This window comes from Tetrao urogallus, assembly GCF_951394365.1.
Source record: "Tetrao urogallus genome assembly, chromosome: 4".
NCBI classification, from domain to species: domain Eukaryota; kingdom Metazoa; phylum Chordata; class Aves; order Galliformes; family Phasianidae; genus Tetrao; species Tetrao urogallus.
Window position 1 is genome coordinate 49799073 of NC_136817.1, and position 15720 is coordinate 49814792.

A 15720-nucleotide genomic window follows, 5' to 3' on the forward strand; every position below is an offset into this window, starting at 1 on the left:
ACACACTGTTCCACAGCAGGCCATTCATCTACATAGTGCTATTCATTGCTGCAGTTTTACAGTAGATCCCTCTTCTTTGTTGCACATACCAGCATTAGTTCCTTCCCATTTCAGGCTTACCTCTTTCTGGACTACTGCATGAATGCCACTCACCAGCACACTGACAGAGCACACCACTGCCTTTGTCTGCACCTTTGGAAGCCAAGGCTGCACACAAAAATGAACTTAGTTCACTTTTCCTTGTTTTTCTTTTTCCTTTTTATTTAGAAACTAAGCATTACACCTGGGGATTTTTAACTGTAGAAGAAAAGAGGTGTAGAATACGTTGATTGAATCATTTCAACTTGGATCTTCCAGAAACAGATCATTTGTGACTCCTTCTGAGGGTAAGTGGTCACAGGATTTGCAGAGTTGTCATTTGTGTTTTGTTTTTAGAATATTCAATTTGGAGTCAGAAATTACTGTTCAGATGGAAGACAGTATGTGATAACAATTGTTATTACTCAGGCAACAGGAAATCTAATTTTATATATCCTTGAGGATGTTCATTGTAGCTGGAAAAACATGCACAAGTGCCCATGAGCAGCTCAGGGCTTTCTAACTACTTATTTCTCATACTTGTGAATGGAAAAACCACAGGTTTTTCTGAAGTTTGGAACTGGGTGAATGGACCTCACCTTCTTCCAGGTTCTTCTACTTTGACTAATTGAACTAGAGAGGCCTGGTAACAAAAATGAAATAAGATGGGGAAAGACATACAGAAACAACATACCATATAGCTGTTTCAGTGTAACCTGCAGAATGTCTTCAACTACCGCATCCACATTCAGATCCTAGACTAACACATACTGCAAACCCCACTTTGACAGGCACCTGTATTTGTAACAAAATTGTATAATTTGCATATGTAAAAATAGAAAATTCAGCCTCTCGTGCAATCAATCATATGGTAACAAAAGCAGAAAGTTGCTTATTATTAATTTGCTCTTTTGGTGCATTCTGACAACATTTACTTCAGTTCTTATCTACACTGTGAACTTCTGCAATTACACAGATTCTTGGTAATGGACTAAAAGGAAAAAAAAGGAGTGTTTTCCTGGTGTCAACACTTGCAGCTGCAGGTCTCAAGATTCTGAACTGCCACCCCACAAACTACATTTTTGTTTTTAAATGTAACAATAAATTAAAAACATGGATGTAGGCATACATTATTATTACTTTTATTGCTCATTAAAACATCAGTGTATGAATTATGGCACTGTGGTGTAAAAATGCAATGTTACGGAGTGCTCTAACAGTATGAGGTCCATGATAACATGGTTTTGAACATGAAGCATGAATCCCAGTATGGATTTCGAAATAAAAAGCAAGCCTTTGAGGTAAGTGGATTAATAATAATTAATTTATCTGGAATTTCAATACTAAATGAATACAGAGTGGATTTGCAAGAACGAGCCATATTCAAGGCATGACAGAGTGAAACAAAGCGTTCAGAAATTGAATAGAAAATTCTCTTTTTCTTCTTGACCTATACAGAGGTATTTGTTCTGCACAATAGATGAATGTTCAACTACAGCCATGATGTGTCAAAGGGTCGTGCATGAAGAAAACAGAAAAACAAAACCTTTCCTACATTTCCAGCCAGAAAAACAAACAAACAAACAACCAAACAACTACGTGCTTTGAAATTTTAAAAATAAGAATAAGAACAATTTAAGTAAAACAAAAATCACATCTCTGGGTGATTCTCCACCATGACAACATGCTGATGCATATTACCTCTGTCCTTGGGATTAAACAAACCTACAGTACTATTCTCTAACTCAGAAGCAAACCCATACAACTGGATGGACTGCCATGAAAATTATTGCACTTGCAGCAGTGGTGCTTCAACTGGCCTGAAAACTACTTTCATTGTATTGAGAAACTTTTTTTTTTTTTTTTAAATGTGTAATCTTACTCAAAAGAGGCACTGTATAAAGAATGGTGCCATAATTCAAACAGTCATAACCTTTACAAAGCAGTTTAAGCATCTCTGGCACAACATGAAGCTCTCAAAATGCCTCCAACGCTTACAAAAAAGTCTTAAAGAAAAATATTTCCCAGAGGACTGATGGGCAGAGTACCAAAGAAAGGAAAAATAGAGCGGGGCGTTAGTTTCCCTACAAAATGATGTCTTACATCACACAGCAGATCAGAAATAAATAAAACGAAACTTAAGGGTCCAAATATAAATCCTTGGGTGATACTGCGAGAGTTACAGGCTTCATGAAACCAACGTCAGTGTATTCTGTCAAGCACAACGCAGTTACTATATACAGTATGTATGTTTATCAGGTAATGCCAACTAACAACACACTAATGGATGTTAAACAGAAATATATTAAAACAAGATACTTATAAAAACAGACGGCAACCCCTAATGACACATAGTTATGTACGATGAAGTCCAGCTCTCTGGAGTCCAATAGATTGACACCTGCGAGCATCAAGAAACAGTTATGTGAGGTGTAAACAGCAAAATTAACAGAACTGAGTCAAGCTGCAGGGGAATTAGACTGTGAAAAATATCTCAAGTCCAATCATAAAACTCTCTGCAAGTGTTACCACTGCATAGCTGCAACAAGGCAACCATCAATTTGAAGGTTTTACACTGCCATAGTTTTTTCAAAGGAGCTTCTAAAGGATGTGCTATTTACCATGCTGTTTATGAACACAAACTATGTAACAAACATAAAGCACTTGGGTTTAGAAGCACTTATGGAAGAATCCTTGACATCTTTACAGTGCACTGTGCACACACTAGTAGGTTTCTCCTGTGTATTGTGACGTGGCATCTTGCTGTTCAGAGCACTTCCATGTACTAAGAAGAAAGATTCCTCCCCAAGAAACCTGTTTCTGATCTGGGCAGCCATAATGCCTCTGTCTCACTTTGCTACAGTAAGGCATGTACAATGAAGATGACAATGTCATATCTCCATGGATGGACAAAAAGACCCAGTTCTTCCCTTCGTTTTTTGCTCTGCTTCTCAGCTCTGTGACAACTGCAGATCAGTCAGCATCCAGGTGCTCTTGTCTAGTAAGCAGAGGCTTCTCATTTGTATCACCAGTCTTTTTCTGCATCTCTTCCACTGCCTTCTGCAAAGCTGTTCGTTCCTGCTCAAGATTGAGAATTGACTCCTTCAGTTTGCCTTCATTAGTCAATAAAAGCTCTACTGTGGCTTCAAGGTTTTGGATTTTTCCATTAGCCACCTTTGACAGAAAGAAGGGAGGAAAAAAGGAGGAAAAAAAAAAAAAAAAGGAAATTAATATCTGACTAAATACCTTCCAAAACGAAGGAAAACTATAAAGGTAAAATCCAAGCATGAATGTGATTAGACCTGTGTATTTTAGATGGCTACTAGAGTGTTCTCTGTAACAAGAAGCTTCCTTCTCTCAACTTCATTGCTTTGGATCACAATTAAGCTTAGATTCTAAGGTGACGTAGATCAAATCAGAAAGTAACTGATGTTTGTAATTTATATTCCAAAGAATGGCAGATTATGATAAGCCTCTGTATGGGTCAGTTGTGAGACATTTTTGACCAACCATGTTTGATGAATTCCAAATTGTTTGCAAAGCAAAGGCAACTTTGCGTGTTAGATGTATCCCCATTTAATCTCAGCACTGAGTCCAACAAACGCTGGACTTGGAACGAAGGGGAAGGTGAGGATTTAGTCTGATAGACAACAAATCTTGATAAATTCCTGTTGCTGTGCATTCCTGATTCTCCTTCAAGAGGCTGGAGTTAGGATCCACATGAAACAAAATATAAGATCATTTCAATTCTTTGCATGAGATCTGTAGCTAAGGTTTTTGACAAAAGCAGAGGTCTGTTTGGAAGTTCCATTGCTGAGTAACGTTTGCAGACAAAAGCACTGGATGGTCTCTGCTTTCAGTTATTTCTCTTTCTGAGGAGTTCATTGCCCTTCATATATAACTACGGCAGGTTAACAAGTTCAGCCTTTAGGGGTGGAATATTGACAAATCATGACCCACATATTTTGGTCATATTTTTTGCCCACATACTGGAAAGGAAGGCAAATGAGGCCCACCTCCAAGACAAAGGGGCTGCAGCACTACAATAGTCAAGCTTCCCACTCTGATGTTAGGTGCTGAGTTGCCAGCACTGAAGTGGAGATGACTTTGTAAAAACAAACAAAAGCCACCTAGGACTGCAAAGCTTTTAGGCATGGGAGCAGAGTGGAAAATGCCCTGCTGCAGCTACCTATAGGACATCTCATCTTGAATCTGACACCAAAAATCCTTTTCTCCTCTGTCTCCTACATTCAACAATTTCTTCATCTATGCGTCTGAAGCTTTACAAAAATGTCCTGCAGAGCAGTTTCCCTTACATCTGTAAGATTTATCTTACAACCTGTAACAGTTTCAGATCTTGTATGGTCAGAATTTACGTTTTAAGAAGATTTTTGTTAAGAGACTTTCCTCTAGGTCTGCGCTTCGGCTAGCCTTAGTCATTGTGTACAATAAGCTACCAATGTCTGAGAAATCTATATTCCTTTCACCTATGAATTTATAGGTTCCTATGTTGTTGACAATAATCAAGAGCTTTGAAACTGTTAGTAGAGCATATTATCTGTTTTTTAACCTTGAAGTCCCTTTTTTCAATCAAATTAACTGCATGATCAGAAGATTTATAACATATTTTCTTATAAAGCAGTCAGAAAGCTGACTTCTTGAGCAGTTAAAGGAAAAGCCCTACAGACCTACAGAGAGCAGCTGGTGTACTGCCAAAGGCTGTGGATTGAATGGGCACAGAACACACACTAGACATCATTATTTCACATATTATCTAAGTCACATGAGTAACAGTTTTTCAATAAGAAAACCAACAATCCCCCCTCCCCCATTTTTGCAAGAAAGGCCGTATCTTTACAGATAACACAAGCCACAGATGACGCAGCTCTAATTCGTGACAAGGGCATTAGCTTTTCATTTTCAATAAGCAGCTGTAATAAAGCAGTGACTGAAAAATGTAAAAATGAAGTTGCGAAAGCAGTATGTGTATTTTTAATCACCTCCTATAGCTATGATTTTAACTACAAGAGGAGTGCAGTGATTCAACTTTTCACTAATCGCAAGCATGTGCTCTGTTCACTCCCCGTTCTGAGAATTATTTCTGCATTGAAGCTTTAAATGCTAAACCAAACAAAACCACAAGTTGCTAAGCTTTTAAGTCACTAGACCAAACACCAATCTCTTCCATGCCTTAGTGTAGAATGGTCTCTTCTGAAAAAAAAATGTAGATAAATAAGAATGTTAATATGAATATAAACTGTACCTGCAGTTCTTCCAGGAGTTCAAAGTTCTGTTTGCGCAAGCTGCTGTTTGCCTTTTCTAACTTATCCAGTCTCTGATTGTCATTCAAAGATGAATCTATAAGCTCATCCTGAAGCACATGGTATTCAACTTCATAAGCTTGCAGCTGCTTGGCAATATCCATTTCAAACACCTGTTGTATATGAAAACATTATTAGGTGCTATGTGGATCAAAACTATAGCTCATTTGATGCCTTCAAACCCACAGATCAACACGTGGGTATTGAATTGTTGCATTTTAAAAAAAAGGACAATTCCTGGCATTAGCATTTCCTACTCTGGAGATGGCAAGATTGAGCCAAACACTGGCACTGGATCTGGATTCAATTTAAAACTTTGGTACTGATTCAGTGCTTCAGCAAAATCACTTATATTGAAGCTTTCAAGAAGTGCAGAATTTATATGGCACTCCCTTTCCTAGCTTGCAAATTTCATGCATCCGAGTTTGGCATGAACTCTCGCAGACATATGTGGAATTAGATGCATTTCCAGAAAGTGCAGTCTAAATTCTTGGGCCACATACAAGTCTAAGAGTTTTCCTGTAGCAGTTTCAAATGAAAACCAGCAGACATTGCTAGGCTTATTTATGGTTTACTGAGAGACTGAAAGAAGATGAAATTATCTATCCTTACACAAACACACTTCATTTAAACATTATGCAATGTCAAAGTAGATTATTACTGTTAACTATGAATCACTGACATGAGTGTTCAATGTTATAAGTAAGCATTAAGAAAACCTTGTATTTTAAAAGCAGATAAAGAAACTGAGGCACACAGAGAAACCTGAAGGAAAAAAAAATCAATAACCAACCAATTATCTCCTTTGGCAGCAGTGTAAAAGCAGCTAAACAAAAAGGACAAGTGGCCAGTTACAGAACATAGAAGGAACAAATGTAGATGTGATTTTACAATGCATCTTGAAAATAGCTCAAGATTAGAAGCCCATGACTTATTACATACTTTTAAACCTCTTGTAATTTATTTATCCTAGAAATAAGTAAAAAAATATACCTTAAATATCTGATGAAATATCAATAATTATTTCCTATTTTATTCACTGCATTACCTACACTTTAGTTATAGTTAAATAAACCATCAGGATTATGAAATGTTCATAACATCTGTTATATATGCTATTAAAAATAATCTCAAGTAGTATACAACTGTATAGCAGAACAAATACAAATCCAAACACTGAAAACAGAGCTTTAATCTGGGTTTGGCTACACATATGGAACGCTAATTTTCTGTATGATCTGAGCATCTCTGGAGAAAACACACTGCTGAAATTTGAAAAAAGGAAACAAAAAAAAAAAACAAAACAAAGTGCAATTCAGCAGGGAAACTGTTAGTTCCTCTCATTGCCTCTATTGCTACCAGCCTTTCTGCTTTTGAGAAGGGAGGGAAATCCCTATCATCATATCCAGAGTATCAAATCTGCAAGGGGTGAAAAAATGAGGTGAATCAAAAGCTTGATTTGAAAGATAACTAACTGAAGGCAAGCTGTGGCACATACACTGAAGGACAGGTTGCAGAAGGGGTAAGGAGCTGCATATGGACTGCAGGGCACGTCAACCTGCCACTCTCTTTAAAGGCAGACCTAATCAAAGAATGAGAATGGCTCTGCCTTGTACTCACTTCTGCCTGCCCACTTTTAAATTCAGAGCAGTCAGAGATGCCTGAACAGAGAGCATCTTGCCATCCTCCTGCTCAAAGCCAGCGGCTTCCTGCAGGTCACCTGAGCGCTCTGAGTCTTTGTAGAGCTGTGCACTCTGGGCTTTAAGCCTGGTAGATAGCATATACTTCTGTTTACCCACTAGAAATCTCCCACTTTCCCCTTTTGTTTCAATTCACATACATTATAGTTTTGGAGCCATCTGCTAGTTTAGCAATATTACATAACTCTCCCAGTCTGCTATTTAAAAAAAAAAAAAAAAAAAAAAAAAGGCTCTAGAATTCCCAGTTTTTGCTGTCTATAATCACTGTCTACAATAGGAGGCCACTCTCCCCTAGGTTCTTCAGAGTGAAGTACAAAACCACTGCTGCAACATACCAAGGCAGCACCATAAAAGCCAGAATAGACAAAGTTTGGAGGAAGGCTTCTAGTTCTGTAAAACCCAAGTCAACATTTTTAAAGCTCTTATAAGTCAATTTCTGCTCCTGAAATTAGATTTGGAAAGCAATATTATTTGGAGACCCCAAACTCTCAATTTCATTAAATGCTTCATAAAGTGACCATAACCAATGCATATATGTAAGAATACAGGGGTACAAAACAAGTCATACAGTTCCAAAATTTTTCAGCATCTTCATAACTACAATTACAGTTTTTTTCTCAGCTGGAAGTAATACAATACACTGCTGTGAATTTTCTGCAAGAATTTGTTAAAAACAATATTTCTTCTTTGCATATTACTCATAATTTAAATTATTTCATACCTGACTAATCGTCTTTTCCATCTGTACCAAACCCAAGTTGGGGAGAGTGTTTTTAATAAAATCAACAATAGTTTCTAGGTTCTCATGTTGCAGAATCAAGGGCTTGTGGCTTCCCAAAAGGCTTAAGGCCACTTTAAATATAGCCTCTGATCCCTGAAGGAACAGCATATCTGTGAAAACAAAGGAAAAATTAGAGCACACAAGTAATCCCATCTTTTGACAAGAATATTAAAACAACAAAATGTCCAATAACAATTTCTCGTAAGAGTGATCTGGAGGCTAGATATACTCTGCTGGACATGTACATTTATCACTGAGGCTACAGTCTTGGATTTCTTGCAGAATCCCAACTATGACTGTGAATCCACATTTGACTAACATAATCAATGATTTAATTTGTTCAGTGAGTTTTCAGCCAACAAATCCGACTCAAATTTAAGCAAAGAACACAAAATAAGCCAGGTAGTCAAATTTGGCAGTTTCACTACTTTTTGTGCATTTGGTAGCTTTGTGGGCTTTTTCCTTTTGAGATGTTTGTGGGAATAAAGAAATAAAGTACAAACTGTGGAATTTACTGCTAAGTCTGCAGCTCTGAAGTTAACTGGATCTCTGCTCTCAGTGCCATTTCAGATTGTAACAGAGCAGGCAGAAACTAATTCCAAAGACACAACTGAAAATCTGAAGCTCTGTTTTCTGATCTGATGGATAAAGCTACAGAATCTCAGTAAGACAGCATGTGTAGATAAATGCATATTTCCCAGCAGCATCAAGTTTCATGTGCTTATTTTTAGAAGGCGCCTCAACCACTTACATTAATATTCTTACAGCTACAGGAATAAGTACCCTGAAATCTTAGTAATACAGCTTAAGCGTTAACATTGCAGGTGGCCCTGCAGTGACAGCACCCTGGCGTACATTCAAGCACAATGAAGCCACAGTACACAGTGACCTTTCAATGCAACTTCCTTTCTTTTCTTTTCCTTTACTAGCTTCCTATCTCTTTAAAGAGGCAAGACATAGAAGACTGCAATCAAAGCATTAGACAAGAAAGAAACCCATCTGACTCCACCAATTATATGGTCACAGTATAAACAGCGCTACCCTGCATCTGACTTTCCTGCTACTAGAACTCAAAATCTTCTATTGGCTTTATTTAAAGAGTCATTATGAGCCAAAATATACAACATACGAAACAGTACTGGCGGACACATCTTTATTATGCTTTACTTTCATTAGGTTCTGTTCAGAATTGTTGAAAGCTGCACAGATAATTAAAAAGTAAAATTCTTCTAGTTAACCTCTTTCTTGCCCACTGCTTTTACTTGTAAGGAAAAGGAAGATAATGTCGTTTCAGTCTGGATTTCCTATACTTGTTTTTATTTAGAAAGAGCTTTTTTCCTGCTCTTTCCCTTCCTTGTATTTGAAGCTGCGAATGAAGTAGCTGAGACTCACAAAATTAGACAATAACACAACACACTGTGTACCTTCACGATTTAAAAAATTAAAGTAAAAAAAAAACACCCACGTGTGATAATGGAAATGACTGCTAGCAAAATCATAGGTTTCTCTGATGTAGTAAAGAACATATGAAAACACTAACTGCCATTCTTCATAAAAGCAATTCTTTTCTTTCCAAATTTGTATCAGAATGAAATTTCAATCCGCTACCCTGCTCATTCACATTGGAGATGTTGAAACAGTAAGTCGTTTCACTTCTATTTCTCACTGGTTGAGAAAGAAAAGTACAATCAGTAACTAATCACAAACCTTACACTCTGTTGCTACTCATTCTAGAAGTTGCATAAAATTTTTCATCTAATTCAGTTTACGGCAGGAATGATTGGAAAGGGTAACAGTAGGAATCTGACTCAACTGCCTAATGAAACTGGAAATTATGGGAAAATGTTTTATAAGGAAAGCTGTATGTTTTGACACAGAATGCTAGAAAACAGCTAAGAAACACAAAGAGAAAACAGAGCAGAGAATAGAGTATTTGTGATTCAGCACCTGCCCCACAGAGTTTAACTCAAGGTGACCTGTAAGTTGTTAACAAATGTCTGTATGAGCTGAGCTGGTAATACAGAGCTGAAATCCTTCTCTCATTTAAAATAGAAAGTACTTAACAAAGACCCATTTGTTATCCACTCCCCACACTTCCTGTTCAGTGGGCTGCCAGCCAACACCAGCACAGTGAAGGTACCGAATTAATGTCAGTGTGACTAGCAGCCTAGAGGATTTAAATTTTAAGTTTTATCTATAATCTTGGAATAAAATAAACATTACTTTTACCAAGTAAATAAGTTGATATAGGTATTAAAGAATACATCCTTGTTATGCTGTACTTTCATTAGATCGAGCACAGGAGAAGTGTTGAAAGTTGTACAGATAATTAAAAAGTAAAAAGAAGTTTTTCTGTTTGACTCGTAAAACTGTCCTTAGATTAACCTCTTTATAGCACATTGCTCTTAGATATTACTCATGAAACACTTGCAAAAGTATGCTTTACAAAAAGACAAAAGAAGTATTCTGTAACAACTGTATAAGTAGCAGCAGGGTTTCAAACATCAAGGGTTCAAAGAACATGTTACAAAACAGCAGTATGCTCTAAGTCTTCATAGCCTACAGATGAGTTACTCTGATATTAAAAGGAAACAATCTCAAGAGGTCAAATCAGTGAGCAATGAAAATGTACCTAAGCTCTTCAGAAGGCTGTGAATATAGGAGTCAGAATTGGATGGATCCTAATTTGCCATAATGCTCATAGCAGCCACTAATAAAGTGACAGCTTTAGCCTTTTTCAAGTTTACAGTTGCTTGTTTCAGTCTTTAACATGAATGAAGATGAGATTTTGCTTTCTAATGTAAAATAATGTCCACCACTCTCTATTTATATAATTCCAGTAAACACTGTTTCAAGAAAGACATTCCTACATACTTTCAAACATTAAAAACCTGCAAGCATTGGTCACGCTGTCCTTCCTTTCCAACAAACATTTGAGATTTAGGTGACAGTTTAGTTCACATATGCTTTTCTGTTCTTGACCTAAATAAATTCAGCTCTATGGAGATCATGCATCTTTGCCTTCTATTCTAATGCAAAATCTTGCTTTTGAAAGCTCTGAAAGGCAGAAATCCAAATGTACTGGATAAACAGAGCATTTTATAATCTTCATTGCAGTCAACAATCCAACTCAAAGACTGTTACTGTCATGTACAGAACTGTGATAGATGAAGAATAATGAAAGGTGAACTGATGATAATTTCAGTACGTGACACTTGCATACAACAATTCATTTAATACTTAAAGACTATTGTAGACAGATAGGTTAACTTCCATTGACAGATATCTACTTTGAACTTTCACAAAATAAATAAAATTAAAAATGAATGAAAAAATAAGGCAAAATGCTATTTCTGTTTTCCCTGGAGATAAGGTGCTAATGACAGGACGTCATTCTATTTGGTGTATATTATCCTTATCACTGTGATTTCTTTTAACACTGTTTATAGCATGACCAGTAACAGGACTGGATTGCTGTTGGCTCATCTCAGAATCTGCATTTATTATTTTCTATTGTGGTAAATGATATTGTAATTTTCAAAGACATTAAAGTGTCAGCATTTATCACTGTGTAGTTACATCTCTAAAGTGACACTATGGAAAAGGCAAGAAAATTCCTTTCAGAAGACAGAAAACAGAAGGAGAGTTCCAATCTGTCCTGCTTATCATGGTAGATACAGTGCCACATAATGCAATGGAAAAACAAAGAACTAAAAAGAAAATAAGGCACTTTCTCAATAGCAATTAATCTATAAAATGCACCGATAAGAAAGCATCAAGGTGAAAACCTCATGTGGATTTCTTAAAAAAAAAAAAAAAAAAAAAAAAAAAAAAAATCACTACTTCTACAGATTGCAAATAATAGTAACAGAAGTAACTTCAGAGCCTAAACACAGTGATGCTTCATAACATTTACCAGTTTTTGCAAAGGAGATTATCCTTCAGGCTAGAAGTGTAAGGACAGCCAACAGGAGTTTAAAAGCTCTATGCTTCTGCAGAGTAAATCCGTTATTAAACTGTATGGGTCATCTCTGTGTATGTTTTAGAAACATAACCTTCAAAATTATTTTCCAGTTACAGTGTTGGAGACAGTGACAATAGAATAAATGGATACATTTCTCAGATGATGCCTTGTGTACGTCTCTTTTCAGCTTGCAACTAAAATAACTCTAGCCATTTAAGCGGTATTGTCATGCCACTATGCTTTAATGGTCACAAATCTAACATTCTCTCTACAGGTGACTACAGGGTGGAAAAAGGTAGCAATGAGAATGAAATGTGAGACTGTTTGGAACTGTTGTATGTTCTTCTCTCTTCTATTTTACTGCAAACACTACATGCTTCGTAGGACAACTTCCTACTGATGAACAGTAGTACAAAACAAAAGTAGTACTCCTGGATGTCTGGAACAAGCTGGATGATGAACTGTTCCTCATAGCAGGATTCCAAATACAAGATATCAGGAAGAACATAGTGAAATTTTATGAAGAATTACCAAATACTCTTGCGACAAATCCAAGGGGAAACTGTGAGGCAAACATGGTGAGAAACCAGGGAGCAGCATAGAGGCTGGGGCCAATCTCATGTTCCTCAAGGTGGTTATAGAGGTCTCGATGGTAGTCATGAAGAAGTCGGGATAGTTGGTACATCTGGATCTGCACGAAGAAGAAAGACTAAAGCTAAATATGGTGTAACAGTCATAACAGCAAAGTCCACACTTCATCATCTTACTAGAAACAGTGAAAGATATTTGTTGGGTGATGTTTGGACTGATTTTTGCAAAGAAAAGAATACTCGGAAATACCCACATACAAGACCAAGGATGGGGCACCCATGAGCCTACAACAGACTCATTTAAACTTCAAAAACAACATATACCAGAATTCTTGCTGATTATGGCTTTCATAGATTTTCCAGTAGCTTATTTTAATTTGAAATACTACATTTTAAATGATCCATTATTTTTCCAGATCATCATCTTCCTTTTTGAGAAATGAATTTAAGGTCAAGTCCATACATTGACAATGCCAGATCTATATTGTTTTATTGTCACTTATCATCAGTATTCTTGTATTAGAAAAATAGAAATTATACCTGTAGAATTGTCATGTCAGGACGATACTGTTTTCTTAGCCCCACATCGAACATGAGAAACTTCAGCATTTTAAAAGCATCTTCTTCACTCATATGAAGTAGTAGAACTCCTGCTACAAAACTAAGTCCCTGGCAATATCCTACTTCCTGGTCTAGAAGGGAATAGGCTTTCAAAATATTGTAGAGTGACAGCTGTCCAGCTCCCAGCTGTGCTGAGAAGTACGGATGTGTTGGAAATGTGCGTCCTGTGAAAATAATTAAGGTTATGTTAAAAAATTGAAACAACAACAACAAAAAAAACAACGAACCAACAAAAAATAATCAGACTTTTGTCCCAGAAAGGCTCCAGTATCCACCTGTGGTGCCAATCAGAATCTGAACACACGGTCCTGCGTAGTCTGCTCTAGGGTAGGGCACTGGACAAATGATCTTAAGAGGTCCCTTCCAACCTCAGTCACTCTGTGATACTGCAGTTCTGCAAGAACATTTAACAGCCTCAATTTCACAGATATTTTTGAAAACGTTTCCAGAAGACAGTATTTTTTTTTCTTTCTAGTCTCTCCCTATCAGATTTCCCCAGCTACATACCTGAACTGAGAAGAAATTTGAATATGCCTTTTGTTCTAGTATTAAGTGGAGCATGTTTTTCAGTTGCCCACTTGTTAAATACCACCCCACCCCTTAGCGCTTGGAATGCTGCTGTGCTGCTGCCTAGATAACATCGGAGCTCCCATTTCAATGAGACAAAGCCTGGGGCAGAGTACTTCTGCCATCTGGTAACTGCTGTGGCCTGTCACACACCACTCCAGCTTGCAATTTCTGACCAGGCCTCCGTAGGCCAGGCCCTATCACATAACCAAATGCTGGTGAAGCAAAGTTTTTAGCTTCCACTTGTACTGGGAGCTTTCATTCCTTTGCCTCCTCTGCCACAACAATGAGTTATTGCAGCACAGTATTAAGACAGATCCGTGCAGCCTTGCTCACATGGCAAGGTGCCTTTCAAACAAGTCACAAAGAAAAATCACATGTTGAGCAAGAATAGAAATGCTAAGAAATTCACAAAGCAGTAAATAGAGGGATCAAAGTGCTAAATTCACAAGCAGATTCGTTTCTGAGTGCCATGGCTCTAACCTACCCACAAATTCTAACTTTTACTAAGGTTAGGAGTAAACAATTTCTGTTTTTGCTGAAAAGAGGCTGAAATGAACTCTGGTACCTCAAGAGTGCTGCTATCTACTACTTTATTTCTGGCCTATAATAAAACAAAATATAATTTTCTACTGTGCTCAGCAAACAGCCAGTGATGAGCACAGCAATTTCCTATGCTGACACCATCTGGAGTTCAGTTTACTGACCTGGTAAAAAAATAAATCAGTTACTGAACATAAACTTAACGTTCAGAACCTGAAATCCCCACTGATTGCAGCAGATACGGCCACAGGAGGAAACAGACAAAAAAAAAAAAAAAAAAAAAAAAGTACCAGGGAACTGCATCTTTTCTCTTGTGCATGTAGTAAAGCAGCACAGTAACAACATGAACTGGGGCAGGAGAGTGGCTGCTGTACTTTAAATCTGCATCTCAATGCTCCTCATTTTCAGGAAGCAGTATTTACACATGAAAACACATCAGTTCAACTGATTAGTTCGACTAAGCTCAAGCAATACTTGTACAGCTTAGCATCTTACTGTGTTAGCAAGACATTTTGGGGTTAATTTGGGAAAGCTTTTAAAATATTTTAACCATAGGTAGCAAGAATATCAGTTCTTCTATCCAGGGAGAAGTGCATGCTTTTCAGACAGATTCTTGAGGATCTATTTAAAAGAAACAATTCTGATAGCCTGAAGAAACAGAAGCCAAAACGCAAATTCCTTTTAGCTGCCTATCCATCTATGCTGCACAACGCTACTCTATTTCAACGTGTGTTACTAAAGATTTCAGCTTCCTAGTTCAAACTTACTGAAAAAACAGGAGCCCATCCTTCCCCCCACAACTGGGCTAGCAAATAACTCTCCCACAAAAACAGTACTTTGCAGGAAAACAACCATGCACTGTCGCTGATTTGCACACAGTCACTTGTCTATACAAGCAGAGCCCAGGAGAGAAAGTATTCATGTGAGAGAAAGAGCTGAGTAGTATTTGTGTGTATAACCAGACAGAAAACAGGAACAGCTTGCTGAGCCAGCCCCAGGCTGTGGTGTAATAAACTCACCCTTAGGCTGCTGCCTGTGCTTCCTGCTGTCCGTTATCCCACTTCTCTCCCCCATGACACCACAGCGTCATCTCTGGTGTGCAATGGACTCTGCTCTACTCAACCAACTCACCGACTCATCACAGAACTGTTCACCCCTTACTATGGCACCTCAATGTGACAGAATCCTAACATATTATGTTGCCAGGGGGATATGAAACCACATACGCTGACTAACAGGTACTTGCTAGCAAATGATCTATGATTGCACATAAATGTCTATCACAAAAACAACAACAACAACAAAAACAAATAAAAAAACAAATGTGTCTACATGTCTGGCATTGTGCAATCTAGGGGAATTCCTAGAATCTGTGTGACCAAGTCTGGAGGGAAACAACACCTGCATGCACTGGCACTCATCTATTCCCAGCTGGCCACTTAAGGCCCCTGAAGTGTCACACGCTTCCCAGTGCCACTTCTAAGCCTGGCAAGCTGGTCAAATATAGAGAAGTGAAGGTGATGTCAATGGTCACTGTCCCCACCTTAACCTATAC

The 15720-nt window shown here is 37.7% G+C and overlaps 1 protein-coding gene across 2 annotated transcripts in view; it reads right to left on the reverse strand.

Moving 5' to 3' along the window:
- Nucleotides 1–3051: 3051 nt before the first annotated feature.
- Nucleotides 3052–15720, reverse strand: part of TBC1D1 (TBC1 domain family member 1) — a gene marked incomplete at both ends in the record, with an annotated part of 85341 nt that continues 72672 nt past the window's right edge. For both annotated transcript variants that reach the window (XM_079534801.1, XM_079534800.1), the window contains 5 exons: nucleotides 3052–3252; nucleotides 5342–5512; nucleotides 7821–7990; nucleotides 12376–12535; nucleotides 12975–13219. In XM_079534801.1, the coding sequence (XP_079390927.1) occupies nucleotides 3052–3252; nucleotides 5342–5512; nucleotides 7821–7990; nucleotides 12376–12535; nucleotides 12975–13219 (947 nt within the window). The remainder of the gene's footprint in view (nucleotides 3253–5341; nucleotides 5513–7820; nucleotides 7991–12375; nucleotides 12536–12974; nucleotides 13220–15720) is intronic.